The sequence below is a fragment of the Mustelus asterias genome, chromosome 9 (genome assembly GCF_964213995.1).
Source record: "Mustelus asterias chromosome 9, sMusAst1.hap1.1, whole genome shotgun sequence".
NCBI classification, from domain to species: domain Eukaryota; kingdom Metazoa; phylum Chordata; class Chondrichthyes; order Carcharhiniformes; family Triakidae; genus Mustelus; species Mustelus asterias.
Genome location: NC_135809.1, coordinates 39,433,478 through 39,452,286, shown reverse-complemented (window position 1 = coordinate 39,452,286; position 18,809 = coordinate 39,433,478). Strand labels below are relative to the sequence as shown.

General features: G+C 42.7%; 1 protein-coding gene across 1 annotated transcript in view; it reads right to left on the bottom strand.

The window, feature by feature from the left end:
- Window positions 1–16,128, bottom strand: part of mkrn1 (makorin, ring finger protein, 1) — an 82,728-nt gene extending 66,600 nt beyond the window's left edge. Inside the window, exon 1 of the mRNA XM_078220054.1 lies at window positions 15,889–16,128. Coding sequence (XP_078076180.1) covers window positions 15,889–15,998 — 110 coding nt within the window. The 5' untranslated portion in view covers window positions 15,999–16,128. The remainder of the gene's footprint in view (window positions 1–15,888) is intronic.
- Window positions 16,129–18,809: the final 2,681 nt, after the last annotated feature.

Genomic DNA, 18,809 nt, shown 5'->3' with positions numbered 1-18,809 from the left:
GGTTCGACAGCCCAGTCGGTCGCCGATATGTCTTTGCATACATACTATGGAAATGACTGCTGATTACTAAAGTAGTGTGTACCCATCTTGCAGAATGATTTCACGATCTATATATAGCTTGTAGGTCCTTCAAAAACAAAGTACAACTTACTTGTCTGAATGTACAGCTATTTGATCAAATGGCTCAAAAGTGCTGTTTGTACAGGCAGTCCTCGGACCCGAGACACAACTGGTTCCTGGAAACTGTGTTGCAAGTTGGAACCAATTTCCCCAAAGGAACAATGGATCAGTTCCATCAGGGGGCAAGGCAGCACTTTTACTGACAAATTGCAGCGTCATTTTCCGCAGGTTTTAGACATTCATCTAGATGCATTAAGACCTCTGCCAGTGGGCAACAGCGACCATGCCAAAGCATTCAAACCACTGCCAGCAGGCAACAGCAACCGTCCCAATATATTCAGACCCCTGCCAGTGAGCAATAGTGACTGTGTCGATACATTCAGACCACTGCCAGCAGGCAACAGCAGCCATCTGATGCATTCGGACCTCTGCCAGCAAGCCACAGTGACTGTTCTCTTCAGCTTGGCTGAGCAAAACAGGCGGGACAGCAAGTTACAACGAGGAAATAAGAACCCTACAAATGGATGTTGATAGGTCAGGAGAGTGGGCCAAAAGACGGCAGCTGGAGTTTAATGTAGATAAGTGTGAGGTCATGCATTTTGGTTGGAAAAATGGGATGGTGACTTATTATCTAAATGGGGTGAGACTTTGAAGTGCTCCAGTGCAGAGGGATCTGGGTATCTTCATTCATGAGTCACAGAAAACCAGCATGCAGGTAGAGCAGATTATAAAGAAAGCAAATGGAATGTTAGCATTTATAGCCAAAGAAATAGAATATAAAGGTAAGGAAGTAATGTTGCAACTATACAAGGCATTGGCGAGACCGCACCTGGAGTACTGTGCACAGTTTTGGTCCCTTTGTTTGAGGAAAGCTATAGCAGTATTAGAGGCGGTTCAGAGGAGGTTCACTAGATTGATTCCAGAGATGAGGGGTTTGTCGTATTTAGAGAGATTGAACAGTTTAGGCCTATACTCTCTGGAATTTAGAGGAATGAGGGGAGATCAAATTGAGGTATATAAAATGATAAAAGGTATGGATAAAGTAGAAGTGGAGCGGATGCTTCCTCTTGTGGGGCATTCTAGGACTAGAGGTCATAGTCTTAGGATAAGGGATAGCAAATTTAAAACAGAGTTGAGGAGAAACTACTTCTCCCAAAGGGTTGTGAATCTGTGGAATTCACTACCCCAAAGTGCAGCAGATGCTGGAACAAGGAGTAAATTTAACGAGTAGTTAGACAGATTTTTAATTGGTAATGGGTTGAAGGGTTATGGGGAGAAGGCAGGAAAATGGGGATGAGGAGCATATCAGCCATGACCAAATGGTGGAGCAGACTTGATGGGTCGAATGGCCTAATTCTGCTCCTATATCTTATGAACTGGCTTCAATAGGAGAGCAGCCAATGGGACAAAGCTATATTTTTCCAACAAATTGTAGCCTTTTTTCCCAAAACAGTCTTTCAGTATCCGAGTCTAGTGCGGTCAGGCAATATGCTGCTGGTAGGCCACAGCAACCATTCTCTCTAGCAGCCCACTGACCCAGTGAGAAAAGAGTACAGGAGACCAGTGTTTCTGTGGGTGGTTTCTCAATTTCCCCACTCTTGTTCAAAACACATCAAATTTATAAATCAAATGTAAAAGATGGGTAGGTGTGGCATCCATCGTAAAGTCAAAATCAACGTCAGAAATTTGAAAGAGGGTGGCAATTTTTAAACAACATAAGTGGCATTCATCACAACTCAAACAATGTGAAGTCGAGAACTGCCTGTATTATTCAAACTGACACTTTACGCTAATTTCTGTGACAATATCTGTTTGTAACAAAATGTCTATCATCTTGGATGTTAATTCATCTGAAGTGACATGGATATGTAGTGAAAAGTCCATATCTAGAAATAACTAGGTCTACTGTGGACCTTATTTTTCAGAGTATAACAAATTATTTTGAGCAGAGGTCTCACAGGATGTGCAAGCTTTTCTATGGGAGCTGACTCGGATATTGGGCACTACAAGTAGCATTGGGAGAAATCCACATTCTAATAAGGACATTGTGTACAGAAAATTTCAGAAAACAGCACCAAATGTGACTGCACAAATTACAATTAAGCTCTAAGAACAGATTCTGACAGCACTGATTTTTTTAAATAATTCATCCATGTGGTGTTGGCATCGTTTGCTAGGCCAGCATTTACTGCTCTTCCCTAATTGCCTTGGAGAACTTGGTGACAAGCTACCTTCTTGAACCGCTGCAGTCCATGTAGTGTAGGTACATCCACAGTGCTGTTAGGGAGGGAATTCCAGGTTTTGACCCAGCAACAGTGAAGGAACAGCAATATGTTCCCAAGTCACATTGGTGAGTAGCTTGGAAGTGAACGTCCAGGTGGTCCATGTGTCTGCTGCCCTTGTTCTTCTAGATGGTAGAAGTAGTGGGTTTGGAAGGTGCTACCAAAGGGACCTTGGAGAGCTTCTACGCTGCATCTTGTAGATGGGACACACTGCTGCCACTGTTCGACATTAATGGAAGTAGTGAATGCTTGTGGATGGAGTGCCAATCAAGTGGGCTGCTTTGTCCAAGATGGCATCAACATCAAGCTTGAGTGTTGTTGGAGCTTCACTCATCCAGACAGGTTTACATCACACTCCTGATTTGTATCTTATGGATGGTGGACAGGTTTTAGGGAATCTAGTCACTGAAGGTAAGCATGCAGGTGCAGCAGGCAGTAAAGAAAGCAAATGGCATGTTGGCCTTCATTGTGAGAGATTTTGAGTACAAGAGCAAGGATGTGTTGTTGCAATTATACAGGACCTTGGTGAGGCCATACCTAGAGTATTGTGGGCAGTTTTGGTCTCCTTCTCTGAAGAAGGATGTTCTTGCTCTCAAGGGAGTGCAGTGAAAGTTTACCAGGCTGATTCCGGGGATGGCGGGACTGATGTATGAGGAGAGATTGACTAGGTTAGGATTGTTTTCGCTGGAGTTCGGACAAATGAGGGGGGACCTCAGAGACTGATAAAATTCTAACAGGACCAGACAGGGTAGATGCAGGGAGGATATTCCCAATGATGGGGGAGTTCAGAACTAGGGGTCACAGTCTGAGGATTCAGGGTAGACCATTTAGGACGGAGGTGAGGAGACATTTCTTCACCCAAAGAGTGGTGAGCCTGTGGAATTCATTGCCACAGGAAGTAGTTGATGCCAAAACATTGAATGTATTCAAGAGGCGACTGGATATAGCACTTGGGATGAATGGGATCAAAGGTTATGGGGAGAAAGCAGGATTAGGCTACTGAGTTGGATGATCAGCCATGATCGCAATAAATGTTGGAGCAGGCTCGAAGGGCCAAATGGCCTCCTCCTGCTCCTATCTTCTATGTTTCTATGAATCAAGAGGCGAGTTGCTTGCTGCAGGATTCCTAGCCTCTGACCTGCTCTTGTAGCCACAATATTTATATGGCTAGTGCAGTCCAGTTTCTGGTCAGTGGTAACCCCCAGGATGTTGATAGTGAGGGATTCAGCAATAGTAATGCTGTTGAATGTCATGGGGAGATGGTTAGATATTGTCTCTTGTTGAAGATGGTCATTGCTTGGCACTTGTGGGTGTGAATTTTACTTGCCACTTGTCAATCTAAACCCAGATATTGACCAGGTCTTGCACATTTGGACATGAACTACTTCAGTACCTGAGGAGTTGCGAGTGGTGTTGAACATGGTGTTCAATCATCCCCCAGCAAATATTCCTAGTTCTGACCTTACAATGGAAGGGAGGCGATATCATGAGGCAGTTGAAGATGGTTGCTCCAATAAAAAAACATCTGAAGGCAGAGGGAAGAGAATGATCCAAGATTTTGGCAAGTCACTCAGATTTCCATCATACACAACAGGGGGTATGAACTTTTCAAACAATCCCACTTGAACATTGAAAACATCCAATTACAGACATCATCTTTCCAAACATGGCTTCTATTTTAAGCTGTGTAACAGTAAGGTTAAGTACGAGTAATTGCAGGCTTGTCAATGTGGCAGGAGAAACCTCAGGGGTTGAAGAAAGAATATTACAAACACACTGGAAAACATTAAAGCAACTGGACTGAGGCAGCAAGTACAAGTGAACCTGTTCTTATTCAAAAGAACCTTTTGTTTCAACCACAAAATTTAAGTGACAACTTTCTTTGAACATTAGAGCAATTAATAAACAAAAACATCAATTTTCTGAGATCAAAGGAGACCATCTCGATTAGGTCTTCCTGCTGGGCTATTCAATGATATTATCAGTGGGAAGTAAATACCACATTAGTTTCAAAACTGCTTTACTGGAAATAGTAACTTCTTCACAGAGGTCTATGTTTACCTGAAAGCACCCAAAGCTGAGTCAAGAGCCGAAGCATACAACTCCTGCTGAGTTTATGGTCATTCTGTGGAGCACTACTACCAGGATTGTATATTGGTGAAGTTACTGTGAAAATCCCCCAGTCGCCACACTCCAGCAGCTGCTCAGGTACACTGAGGGAGAATTTAGCATGGCCAATGCACCTAACCAACATGTCTTTCGGACTGTGGGAGGAAACTGGAGCATCCAGAGGAAACCCGAGCATCCAGAGGAAACCCACGCAGACACGAGGAGAATGTGCAAACTCCACACAGACAATGATCCAAGCTGGGAATCGAAGCCTGGTCCCTGGCACTGTGAGGCAGCAGTGCTAATCACAGAGGTTATGGTGGGAGGACTTAGAAAATCTCAATGCAAGCAGGCAGTCAACATTGTTTTGTGAAGGGGAAATCCTGTTTCATTAATCTACTGAGAAAGCAACAGGCAACACGGAAAAAGGGAAACCTATGGATGTGTTGTACTTAAGATTTCCAGGGCTGGGAGATTGTTGCGTTGGGAGATTTGTGGGGTTTGCGTGCACGTTCATGCTCCACTAGCGTCTCCCAGCGCCGAATTTTCAGCAGCGTCTGTTCCCCGCCGGAAATCGGTGGGGAGGTGCAAAGACCATTAACATGGTCATTTTAATCTCATTTAAATGTGATTAATGGCCACGGGACTGAAGTCTCTGGACCCGCTAGCATCCCCCCCCCCCCCCCACTCGAGTGATTCACTCCAGTGGGGATTACAGTAGCTCCCCACTTTCGAAGAGCTAGCAGCCCGACCTCGCTGGAGTGATTGGGGGGGGGGGGGGGGGGGGGGGGGGGGTGTGCAATTGGGGGCCCCCCAGAGGATCGGGCGGCGGGGGGGTAGGGTGATGCCTCCCATTCCCCCCCCTTACCCAGGCATTAGCACCCTGCAGTGCCAGCCTATGCCCCCTGGCCCTGCCCAAGGGGAAAAGTGCCACTGCCTGGGAGGCACCTGGGCACTGCTTACCAGGCATGAGGCAGCGCCAAAGACGACGGAGCATATGGGGAGGGCCAAGGGCTGATCGGGGTGGGCTGGGGGGAGAGAAAAATCGAGGCTAGGCCTGGGAGTGGTCGGGGGCCAGCAATTGGGCAATAGGGGGGTGCGAAGGGCTGCCGTTGCGGGGGTTGTGGGGCTGGCCAGCAGTTGAGAGGCCATCAGTGCAGGGCCACTGCGTATGCACTGAACTTGGCACTGACAGATCGACGCATGCGCAGTGGCCTACTCCGCACGCCGATTTCAGCCTCTCCAGCAGGAATAGGTCCCGCCCCCTGAAACGTAATAATATTCACGCTGGTGGCCTTTGCAGTATGGGGGATTCTTCTCTGAACTCCCACTGAAAAAACCAGAGTGAATTACTCCAGTTTTCGCACGAATTCGACACTTAGAATTTTGCCCAACATTTCTCCTCATCTACGCTCTAAAAGCAAGACCTGTTATTCTTAAACTGTGCCTACTAGATCTAGTCTCCACCATCGGTGGAAAACATCCTCCCGGCGGCATACATAAAATGGTTTCCCTACAAATGTCTTTAGGAGAGAAGAGTGGTGAAAAAAATGACCATTAGTATAATTAAAATGCAGTTTGCTAGCAAAGACTATTTGTTCTGCTATGTTTCTTACGATTACAAACAGTGATGCTGACTATTCCATAATAAATAGTATAAACCTTTTCTGCAACAAGGTTTGAAAAAACATTTTCAATGAAAATTACAAATGACAACAAATTATTATATAATTACAAGTCTTATGGCATCAACTCCAAGCTTTCAGCTCCTTGCCTTGTTCCACCCCCTCTCACCTCATTTAAAATGCTCACTGCCTACCAGCATGATGTTTCGCCCCCCCCGCCTCCTCACCAATGTCCTTTTACGTGGAGTATCAACTCACGTCTGTGTCAAGATGCAGTACAAGATGCCAAGAATAGATCCCTGCAGAGGTAACAGTGTGGAGTAAAAAGAGGAGCCATTGATTAAGACACTTTAGCTGTGGTGTGAGGGGTAAAAGTGGAGCCAAAAATTGAGTTTCGGTCTTCGGTCCTCTGAGTTACAACCAGGTAAGGAGGGGTTGAATGCATCCCCTTGTTGCCCTTGCGTCATTTGACCACAATTTTAAATCAGAAGCATCAAGACAATCAAATTCAGTCTGAAGCCAGCCAAGTCACCAAAGTGCAGACTGTGAGTCAGTGAGTCCTTAACTGTTTACACGCTGTGATCATAAAAGAACAAACAGAACTGAGTTTAACAAAGAAGCTAGCTTTATTACACACTGAATTTGTGCACACACACTTGAAAATCACATCCACGAGTGTAGTTTACAAAGTGGGGAAGGACAAGTTGTCCAAATTAGAGTTCATAAAAAAGTAAAAGTATAATTTGCCGCTTGGTGACTTGGCTGGCCTCAGATGAATTTGATTGTCTTGATGCTTCTGATTTAAAGATGTAGACAAATAAGTTGGTTACTCTTCGGGAGCTGGTACTGCTGAGTTAGCTTCTTTGAGAAATCTCTGTCTGCAGCAGGACAGGATGATCACAGTCAGCAAACATTGCTCAAGGCTTACCAGGTGGATTAAAAAAGAGAGGTCCCACTTTAGTCTTCTCCCTGATGCTGCTTGCCTAAAGTTCTTCTGAGAAAACATGCTTAAAACATATAAAGGGTTGGCTTGTCATGTGACCTTCCTTCTCCAACTGCCAGGGGGATTTAAAAAATGACAATGTCCTTGTGCTCCAAAGGTGACTTGATTAGCTTATGTCTGGAAGCTAATCAAGGGTCCCATCATGGAAGATGTCAGGGTCCCATCATCCAAGCGATTAGTCTTAAATGTCGGTCTCCAACAGTTGAATAGCTCTGACAATTGTCATAGGTAATTTGCTATTGAGACAGAGCTGCAAGTCCTTCATACTTGCCTTAAGTCATGACTTCACTCCAAGGAGTGAAGGGCAATAACTGCTGACCTAGCCAGATCTCTCAAATTATTTCAAAAACATGTGGAATGCATAGTAATGCAAGCTGTGTTAGCCATGTTGGGCTGCAGTTTCAAGTCACTTTAATCTCTGTGTTTTCAAAAGCTCAATTCAGGTTTTAGCCAATGGATTAACAATCATTATTTATCATAAAGCACATCTTCATGACATCAGCAACCTCTGACATTGTCAATCACAGCCATTCACCTGTAAAACCTCCACTTTATGTCCAGCTCAGATAAACGTTGAACCAAACAAGGAGAGTGCAGCCAAAGTATCACCATGACATCTAGATTTTTGCAAGCTTCTATTCTTTGACATTTTCTTGTACTGCACCATAACATCATCCACAGATAAGGAGTCACTTCCACATTATGCTGATGACATCACCTCCACTATCTCTCTCAAATTCTCATTTCTAAACTTGAGTGAAGTGTCTCCTCTCAGATTGGTAGTTAAATGTTCAGTGTTGAATTAGTTGCAATTTCCTATAGCTTAGCACCAGAAAGACCAAAGCCTTTTAGTCAGATATGACCCTAGTTACTACAGAATTTTCATTTGGCCTCCACAGTTGAATACTACACTTTGGTGCCAAGTGCAACTACACTCACCTCTCCACTGACATTCAGCACTTGCATCCACGTTTGGATCAACATTTAACTAATACCAAATGATTATGGAGGAATTTGAATTGGAAAATGCCAGATCAATCATCTGACCTCAGCCGCTATAAATCAGTGAATCTGGCATTATGCTCTACAAGGCATAATAGCCTCGTCAGAAAACAGCAAATCTGTTTTCTGGCTCAATGTGAGCAACACTGCCTGGGATTTGCTGGTGTACAGTAGTAAAAGTGCCAGATTCCATCTCAGTGCTGAAAGAAGTTATTTTAAAGTTAACATTCACATCACCCTGCAACAGGTGGTTGTGGGGGTGGCAAAATGAAATCTGTAAACCTGCAACCACATTCACGGTTACAAAGTAAGGCCTCAACAGTGACCCATAGTGATGAATATCATGAACGATCTGTTATATTTATGTAAATCTAGAATGCGTGTTATCAAGGTTGTATCTTTCGGGAATGTAAGTAACACTTCTGAAGCTGATTTGTGTCACTGTTTAATACCATTGAGTCAAGAACTGAATATATAAAATAGCAAACACAAATGAAAATTACTGATCATGAAGTTTAAATGAATTACAAATCATTAACAAATATAGTGTTGCTCATAAATATCAATAAGTAAAAGCCAATCATACTATTGCAATTGTAAAAACTTTTGATTTTGTTTTGAGTTCTTGCTGAGAGAAATAATTAAATGTCTTTTAATTTACAAGAAAATGATTAAACTTACCTAAACAATAGCAATGTGTACATTTGAAGGAGCAGCCTGCAGCTCAGGGACATACAGCTGGTCAGATATCAATTTTAGCTGAAGAAACTCAAGCTAGACTGGTACAATTTCTAAAATGCACCTGTTCTACACCCAAAACTGTTTACTATTGATTTTATGGTGATTTACAAAATCTTCAAGAACTTGCATAATGACATAGTACTGAAAAAGGAAAAACCATAACAAAATTATTTTCAGGACTAGTGAACATAATTGGAATTTGTTCCCGTCTTAGATGTTCTATAAAATTACTCTTCAAACATATTCAAATTTAAATGCCATGTATAAACTGACAACTAACTATTCGATAATTCTATAGAAGGATTCAGACAGGTTCTTATATTTTGTTAAAACCAAAACACTGCTGATGCTGGAAATCTCTTGTGCCTTCCACACTATCACAGACCTCCATGTTTGTTTTTATCCCTCACTTCCCTGTACTTACTTAAAACTGCTTACATTTCTGCTTTTTTCCAGTTCTTTTGAAGCTTTATTGACCTGAGGCTGTTTCTCTCTCCATGGGTGCTGCCTGACCTGCTGATTGTTTCCAGAAGTTCCAATTTCTGTTTCTTTATATCTTATATATTATTCAAATATAGTTTCAGCCATTGCATCTCTTGCTTACCAAAAATGAAGGCTATGTGCTTTTGCAATCTGTATTTTATTCAAGCTTGGATCAAGATTACAGGTACAAAATAAGCTGAAAAAAGTGATTATTCTAACTTGGATTTTTAATATTGCAAGCATTTCCAATCTGCATATTTGCCTCATTAAACAATTAAACTCTGAATGACCTCAAGCACTCTATATACATAAAATTCGACTTTGTGACCTTAAAAGGAGACTGTTTAATCTTACCAGGAGAATAATACATTCCTGCTCTTTTAAAACAGTACAGTTTGACTTATTATGAGTAATGTCAAGGGAGATAAATAGTTTTAAAAAATTAAATTCCTATCATCCTTTAATAACTGCACATAATTGAATGTGAGGGAGAGTGGCCATAAGTAGAAACGTTCAAGCTGAATAAGTGATTTTCCAAGGAATAATGTTTTATAGGTTTATAACCTACTAGTAAATTGGCTTAATGTTACTCTCAAATCACCTGAACGTCTGGAGAACAATTCTAATAATTAGCAGCTAACTTGGTGCTTTATTGGAGTACTCAGTGTGGGAATCTAGGTAATAGAAGTTGCATATACAGTAAATTTCTCAGGTCAATCACAAAATAAACTTACTGCAAACATCAGACTCCAAGTCAGATAATATTTTGCATCCGGAACACTTGGAATTTGATGAATCCACATCAAACACAAGAGAACAAAAATAAGTACAACATTTCACCTCTCAAAATGTCATGAAGCAGTTCAACCAGAATGAATTAAGGCTCTGCAATTGTTCATGGGTAATCACAGATGCCATTTTGCAGAAATTCGCTCATAGTATGAGTGACAAAATAATCTGCTCTTATTTTTGTGACAATAATGTTAATCAGAGCACGAGGAAACCAACTACTCTCCTTTCAATAGTGCAAGATAATCTTTATTAACAGAACAAGCAGACAGTGCCTCAGCTTAATGTGTCAATGCAATAGGTCCTTATTATTTACTCCACTGAAATATAAGCCTATTTATGTACATAAATTCTGGAGTGGGGCTTAAATCATTCATTTTCTTATTCAGAGACAACATTGCTATCAAATGAACTAAACTGAAATGGACAGATCAACTCACACCATTGTTCATGCTAAATCAAAAGGGTGTATTGGTGTAATATATTAACAGGTGCTATACTATATAAAGCACTACAATTATTCCTCTGCTATGATGGAATTAAGTCTCTTTAAAATCATAAAGTATCACTTAAAGCAACACAGGTTGAATAGATTTCAAGGTACATTTTTGTTTGATCAATGAATTTTACAGTTTGAAAGTGCTTCAGTGTAACTTCTGGAGAGTAATTTCCATAGTATGTGAAAATTCGTATGATGGCATCCATGGTATGCTATATAAAATGTTTTAAAGATAGGAATCCTTCCTGTAGGAAGAAAAAAGGGTGACAAAAGCACTCCATAAATGGCAGCAAAATAGCAAGGAATAAAAATGAAAAAGATCCACTTTTTAAAAATTTGTTCATGAGATGTGAGCATCACAGGCTAGGCCATCATTTATTGCCTACCCACTCCTAACTGCCCTTGAGAAGGTGGTGATGAGGTGCCCCCTTGCAGTCCACATGTTGTGGGAACACCCGCATGGCAGCACGGTGGCACAGTGGTTAGCACTGCTGGCTCACAGTGCCAAGGAGCCAGATTCAATTCCGGCCTCAGGTGACTGTGTGGAGTCTGCACATTCTCCCTGTGTCTGCATGGGTTTCCTCCGGGTACTCCGGTTTCACAGTCCAAAGATGTGCTGATTAGGTCGATTGGCCTGTTGGTGAATTGCTGCAGTGCATCTTGTAGATGGTACACGATGTTGCTACTATGAGGCAGTGATGGAGGGAGTGAATTTTTATGGTGGTAGATGGGGTGCCAATCTAGCAGACTGCTTTATCCTGGATAATGTTGAGCTTCTTGAGTGTTGCTGGAGCTGCATGCATCCAAACAAGTGAAAAATATTCCATCGCACTCCTAGCTTGTACCTTGTAGATGTGGGACAGGCTCTGAAGAGTCAGGAGGTGAATTATGCTCCACGGAATTCCCATCCTCTGACCTGTTCTCGTTGCCACAGTATTTATAGGCTGATGAAGTCCAGTGTCTAGTCAGTAATAATCCCCAGGATGTTGACAGTTGGGATTCAGTGATGGTAATGACATTGTCCTAGTTATTGACACACAAGAAAGACATTCAGGCCTTGAAGTGATGAATTGAATGGCTTGCCAGGTTCAATTCCTGCATTGGGTTATTGATTGTGGCCTGAAGTTTGCATGTTCTCTGTGTGGGTTACCTCTGGGTGCTTCTGTTTCCTCCCACAGCCCAAAGATGTGTACGTTAGGTGGGTTGGCCATGTTAAATTGCCACTTGGTGTCCAAGAATATGTTGATTAACTATCGTACATGTGCATGGTTGCGGGAATGAGCCTAGGTGGGATGCTCTTTTGGAGGTGGGAGGGTGCAGACTCAATGGGCCAGGTGGCCTCCTTCTGCAATATAGAAATTCTATAATGTAACACACAAAAAATTACCCTGCCATTAAGGCCACAAAAACTGTTAAGTAAACAGAGCTTCAGATTACTCAGATTGTCGCTTGGACATGGAACTGTGTGATTTTGAAAGTGCTTGTCGGTTTCAGATTTCACCTCAGAAGTGTAGACCATTTCAAAAACCATTTTGCATCTGCAACAAAGCGTCAAGACGACATATGATAACAAATTCACACAAGTAAATGATGGTAACTCACAAATGATAAAGGCATGACTGAGTTTGCATCAAAAGCAGGCTGTTTCAACTGTATTCCACAGCTAGTAAAAATATAAAATTTAAATACAAATAATATTAATGCCAATTTTGGACAGGTCCTACTGGTACTCTCCACACCAACAATCGCTTTTTCAAAACAATGCAGTCACCTCTTTAAAAATATTTTGCAGAGAGACAATATTAAGTGAAATAAATTTTAAAGCATTCAATTTACTAAAGCAATATATTTCCAAGCTTAATCTGTATTTATTATTCCTAAAAATATTTTAATTTTGTGATTGTTTGAATTTTAGCTCAGGCCTGACATAAAACTATTATAATAGAAGCAAATTTGGGTCTGGTGGGAACCCCTGTTTTAATATTCACAACCAATTTGCTATTCAAGATTGAACCATTACAAAGTAAGTTTTTTAAAAAGTGAATATAAAACTAAACTTGCATGATGTAAATTTTCTCTCTCTTGTACTTCACATTTCTATGACTCTATGAACTCCGGCACAGGAACAGGTCATTCAGCCCAAACTTGATCCAGCATTCAGTTAGATCATAGCTTATCTGGATCGATACTCCATCTACCCACCTTGGTTCTATAAACATCAAAAATGGGCACAAGAGCTTGCTGCATCGCTAGACAAGCAGTTTCAACATTCGGCATTTACTCAACAATGTGGAAATTGTCCTGTCCCCAAAAAAATAGCACAAATCCAATCTGGCCAATTACTGTTTTGTCATGGACAGTGGCACTTACTCAGCAATAACCTGCACACTGATGCTCGGTTTGGATTCCAACAGGACAACTTGCTCAAGAGCACAAGGCTCAACAGCTTATTGCCGCCTTGGTCCAAACAAGGACAAAAGAGCTCAATTCAGAAAGTGAAGCAAGTGTGACTGCCCCTGATTGACATCAAGGCAGCATTTGACTGAGTGTAGCATTAAAAAGCCCCAGCAAAATTCAAGTCAACTGAGGGCCAATGGGAAAACTGTCCACAGGTTGAGACGTACCGAGCACAAAGGAAGATGCTTGTGGTTGTTGGTGGTCAATCATCTCAGCCTCAGGACATTGTTGCAGGGGGTTTCTCTGACCAGTATTCAAGGTCTAACCTTATTTCCTGCACCAATGACCACCTTCTCACCATATTTTCAACAGCAGTTCTGTGATGATTGCAGTGTTCTGCTCCATTCCCAACTCAGTCCATATCCACCTGCAGCAAAATCTGATCAGCATTCAAGTTTGCATAAATAATCGGCAAAGACCACACAAGTGCCAGGCATAACCATCTCCAGAAAAAAAGAGATTCTACCTACCCCCTCTCCCCATGGCAATCAAAGGCATTACCATTGCTAAACCACCTGCCATCAACATCCTGGTTACCACTGACAAGAAATTCAACTTCAGTTATTTAAATATTGTGACCTCAGGCAAGAACAGGTCAGAGGCTGGTATCCTGTGGCAAGTAACTCATCTCCTGACTTTGGTCTTTCAGGGAATTAATGGACATGGGGAGCAGAAAATGGAGACAAAGCCAAAGATCAGCCACAATCGTATTGAAACTGGACCAGGCTCTATGGGCCTTATGGTCTACTTCCTGCTCCTATTTCTTATGCTCTTCAAAGCCTGTCCGCTATGCAGAAGGCACAAGTCGGAAGTGTGATGTAATACTCTTCCCTGAATGCATGCAGCTCCAACACACAAGAAGCTCAACACCATCCAGGACAAAGCAGCTATTTAATCAGTAATCCTTCCACCATATTAAATATTCACTCTGTCCACCAGCAGCACACTGTGGCTGCGATGCGCACCATCTTGCTACTGCAACTCGTCAAAGCTTCTTCAACAATATCTTCCAAACCCACAAACTCTACCACTGTGAAGAACAAAGGCAGAAGAACGGCAACACCACTATTTGCAAGTTCTCTTCTAAGTCACACAAAATCTTGACTTGGAAAAATATCTCCTTTCCATCACTTTTGTTGGGTCACAATCCTAGAACTCCATACCCAATAGCACAAGATAGACTCCAGCCAAAGTACCTCACCATCAAAGGCAATTAGAAATGGGCAATAATGCTGGCATTGCCAGTGATGCCCCATCTCATGAATAAATAATTTTTCAAAAATTGTCCCACAAAAATTTATCCATTGAAATTCTGAAAATTTTCAGTTCAAGCCTCAACAACTTTTTTGGGGGGGGGAAAGAATTTCAGATTTCCATTGTGTTCGAGGTGTTTTCTGACATCATGCTGGACAGCTGAGTTCTAATTTTAAGTTTACGTTTCTGGACTTCTCCTCCAGACGAAATTGGATAGAGAGAGAGAGGGGCCATAAACTTTTGCGATCATCGCAAACATCTCAACTGATCACCCTTTAACCTTTGATATTTATAGGAATACACAGTCCTCTAATTGTCCTGATACCAGTAATTCAACCATTTTAGCCCCAGTATAATTTTGCAAAATCTGCACGCCACCCACTTCAAAAATTAAGATATCCTCCTGAGGTGCAGTGGCCAGAACAGAATGCAGTACTCTAGATGGGGTCTAACCAGAGCACTGTCAGGGAAGACATAACTTTCACTACTTTGTATTCCAGCCCACCCGAAATAAAAGACAACACTCCCTATGCCTTTTTAAAAATTATATTTTACACTAATCCACTAACTTTTAGTTATTTCTGTAGGTGGACTCATGAATCTCCCTCCTCATCAAGTATGTAGCTTCTTGCCATTTAGAAAACAACATTTCTTAGACTCAAATAATTTCCTCACACTTCCTCACACAGCTCCATCTGCCAGTTTTGTCCCCTCACAATGTAGCAACGTGCGTTGTGACTCTTATCTATATCACGTTCACATTCCATCTCCAAAACGAATATATTAATGCTAGATCAGTGCACCATTCCCCACTGTTGCTTCAAGTGCCCAAAGTTACAGCATCCAATGTTTACAACCTACAAGACCATACGAAATTATAAAAAAAAGAGAGGCTTGCACTTTCTGGGCGGAGGTGCATGAAAAAAAAACAAAGTTTGCTACAGACCAATTTTCTCTCTGAAATCTACAGTCAAGCAGAAGCGATGAGCCCTCATCCCGATCTTTACTGAAAATTTTACAACGTGTTCACAAACAATGAGTATACATGCAGTTTAAAACAAGGGCACATTTAATTTTAAAGCAGTTAAATGACAAAAATGGAGGAAACTTTTTGATTGACGACATGACCCAAAAGTTTCTCAGCGACTTTCAAAGTCACATCACAGTCAACAAAAACACCCTTTCAAAAAACAAGTAAATTACAGTAAGATGTTCAGGATCCTATAAAGATCAGCTGTTACTCTGAGCACTTGAGAAATTCAGAAATCAAGAGGGAGTTAGAACACAGAACATTGTTGTGGAAAAAAACAGCATCAGATACAAACCTTACCTAAAAACCCATATGGGGGCAGCGCGAGCCTTAGCCCAACTGGGGACTGTTCAAATCGCATTCTCTGTTATTGTCGCTGTCTCTATTGACGATAAACAGATCGCCCCTAAATAGGCCTTTTACCGTTGTGTCCCTGACTGCATGCGAGCGCACAAGAGCTGTGTGCCATGGCTCACATTATCTTTGTTGTTTACCTGCAAGTAACCTGTTTAGTCCAGCCAACAACGCCGCCGCCGCTGCCTCCTCCTGCTGCTGCTGCCACCGCCGCTGCCGCTGTCCCCATGGATGCCGCTGCCTCCGCCATTATCCAGTACTGTCACAGCGCGGCTACAGCCGGGCCCTTCCACCGGCCCCTGCGCCACCACTTCCGGGGAAAGGGCTCGCGCTCGAGCTCGCTCTGGAGGCCGGGGCCGCGCACGCCGACCCCCACGCCCGCGCACGCCGTCCCTGGGCACGCACTGACCCCGGGAGAAGAAACGACAAAGTGCCACGTTTCGTTCCCGTATACCGATCAGATCACAATGACTGCCCGCCGGCCGGCGCCGTTAACAGTGAAAGAGGTAAAAAAATATATATTTTCTTTTAAAGTCAGGTCCGTCCGAATGAGTCAAGGAAGAGATAAGATACAGGGATGAAAATGGGAACTAACCATAGAGGGTCCAAGATCTCTATGGCAACCGTGACTCTGATTCACCCCGAAAGGGAAATCGGTGATTTCCGGAGAAGAGGGGCTCGCGGCCTTCGGTAATTTCCGGAGAAGAGGGAGTCGCTGCCTTCGGTAATTTCCGGAGAAGAGGGAGCCGCTGCACTCGGTAATTTCCGGAGAAGAGGGAGTCGCTGCCTTCGGTAATTTCCGGAGAAGAGGGAGCCGCTGCCCTCGGTAATTTCCGGAGAAGAGGGTGCTCGCTGCCCTCGGTAATTTCCGGAGCTTACGAGCGCATGCGCGTGGGAGCGAGAGTGACGGAGATGGAGCGGCCAGAGGGTGGCGGAGTGAAGCTGTCAAATCATCTCCCCACTTTCAGCACACAGCAGGCAGCAGGTAGTTACGTAAATCCGATGTCATTTATCATCACAACCCACACTACATAATGGCAGTTGTATTAAGGGGCTATAAGGAGGTATATGTTTTCTAGTCGCCAATACATGTACTGAATAAAAATACGGATAAGAATCATTAGGCGAGTCCAAATTCCAACGCTATTTAACCCATCATGTTGTTGTCACGCCAGAAGTTCCTCAATCTGGACCAGAGGTGTGATCTATGAGTAAATAATCATCTCAGGTCAGCATCTTCTGGTGACTATTAGTAGGTTGTTTACCTCTTGCTGGATTCTGGGGACATCAGAGAACAATATTTAATTTCCCTAGCCTCCTGCGCTGGAACAATTCTGTGTAATTCCGCGTTTTGCTGAGAGCCAATTTGTTTCAATAACATCACAAAGGATTTCAGAAGTATTATGTCTGGCTTCAGAACTGGAAATTAAACCATGAGAACACAGTGCTTCCCCTCTTATTCCCCACCCCGTCGTTAAACCTCGTCAATCATGCAATTTTCCCCTTTCAACATTCCCTAATCAATTCATCAAAGAATCGTAGAAACGTCCGAGATTGGTGACATCTGGTTACAAATATCATTCAATATATATAAAGCATGGTCCATTAATATTAAGGACATATTATAATATTGTGTTAGTTTGTGAGCAGTCTATAGATGATCCCATCACAACTGTTAAACAAACTGGAGAGAATAATTTATTTTAAAAGGCAAATGTAATATTGTTGATTTCACTGGAAAAAATCCCATTGAATTTTTAGAGCACCTAAAATTTTAGAGACAATTACACTGATTTCAAAAACACTAAGCACTTGTCTTAGGTGAATACTTATATTTTATCAAAAAGCATAATAAAACACAATCACATATATTTTAGATGAAAATTCTCCTCTTTTTTCTTATGACTTTGCACAGCCAACCCCTGGAAGGCTTTCAGCAGGTCTGGCAGCATCTGTAAGGAGAGAAAAGAGCTGACGTTTCGAGTCCAGATGACCCTTTGTCAAAGCTAAAAGGCACAGAAAGTGGGAGATATTTATACTGCAGGGTGAGGGAATGAAAAATGAGTCATAGCCCAGAAACCAGGGGAAAAGGCTGCTAATGGCAGTCCATAGAGAGAATAAAAGGTGTGAATGGCCAAACAACAGAGAAGCTGAAATCAGAGGGTAAACTAACAGATGAAGATGTGGGGGGAGGGGGGGAATGGGTGGAGGAGAGGTAAAATTTAGAAAAAGGGGGAGAGGGGAAGCAAAGGGGAGAAAAGATAAGGAAAGGGGGGATAAAGTAAGGGGAAGAGTGGGGGGAAAGAAAAATTAAGAAAGACAAGGTAGAGAACAGCAAACAAAATTAAAATGAAAACAAAGGGATCGAGGTGGGGTAGAGCTAATCATCTGGAGTTGTTGAATTCAATGTTGAGACCGGAAGGTTGTAATTGTTCCTAGCCGGAAGATAAAATGCCGTTCCTCCAGTTTGCGTTGAGCTTCACTGGAACATTGAAGCAGGCCAAGGACAGACATGTGTGCTTGGGAGCAGGATCGTGTGTTAAAATGGCAGGCAACGGGAAGGTCAGAGTCCTGATTGCGCACAGATCGAAGGTGCTTAGCAAAGCGTTCACCCAGTCTACGCTTGGTCTCTCCGATATAGAGGAGACCACCTTGGGAGCAGCGAAAGCAATTGATCAAATTGAAAGAGGTGCCAGTGAAACGCTGCTTAACCTGGAATGAGTGTTTTGGACCTTGGATGGTAAACATAGAAGAGGTAAAGGGGCAGGTGTTACACCTCCTGCGATTGCATCGAAGGTGCCATGAGCGATGGGAGAGGTGTTGGGTATAGTGGAGGAGTGAACTAGGTTATCCCGGAGGGAACGGTCTCTGCGGAATGCTCACAGAGGGAGTGAAGGGAAGATGTGTTTGGTGGTGGCATCACGCTGGAGTTGGCAAAAATGGCGGACGATTATGTTTTGCACATGGAGGCTGGTGGGGTGAAATGTGAGAACAAGGGGCACTCTATCCTTGTTCTGGGAGGGAGGGGAGGGGGTGAGGGTGGTGGCGTGGGAAATGGACC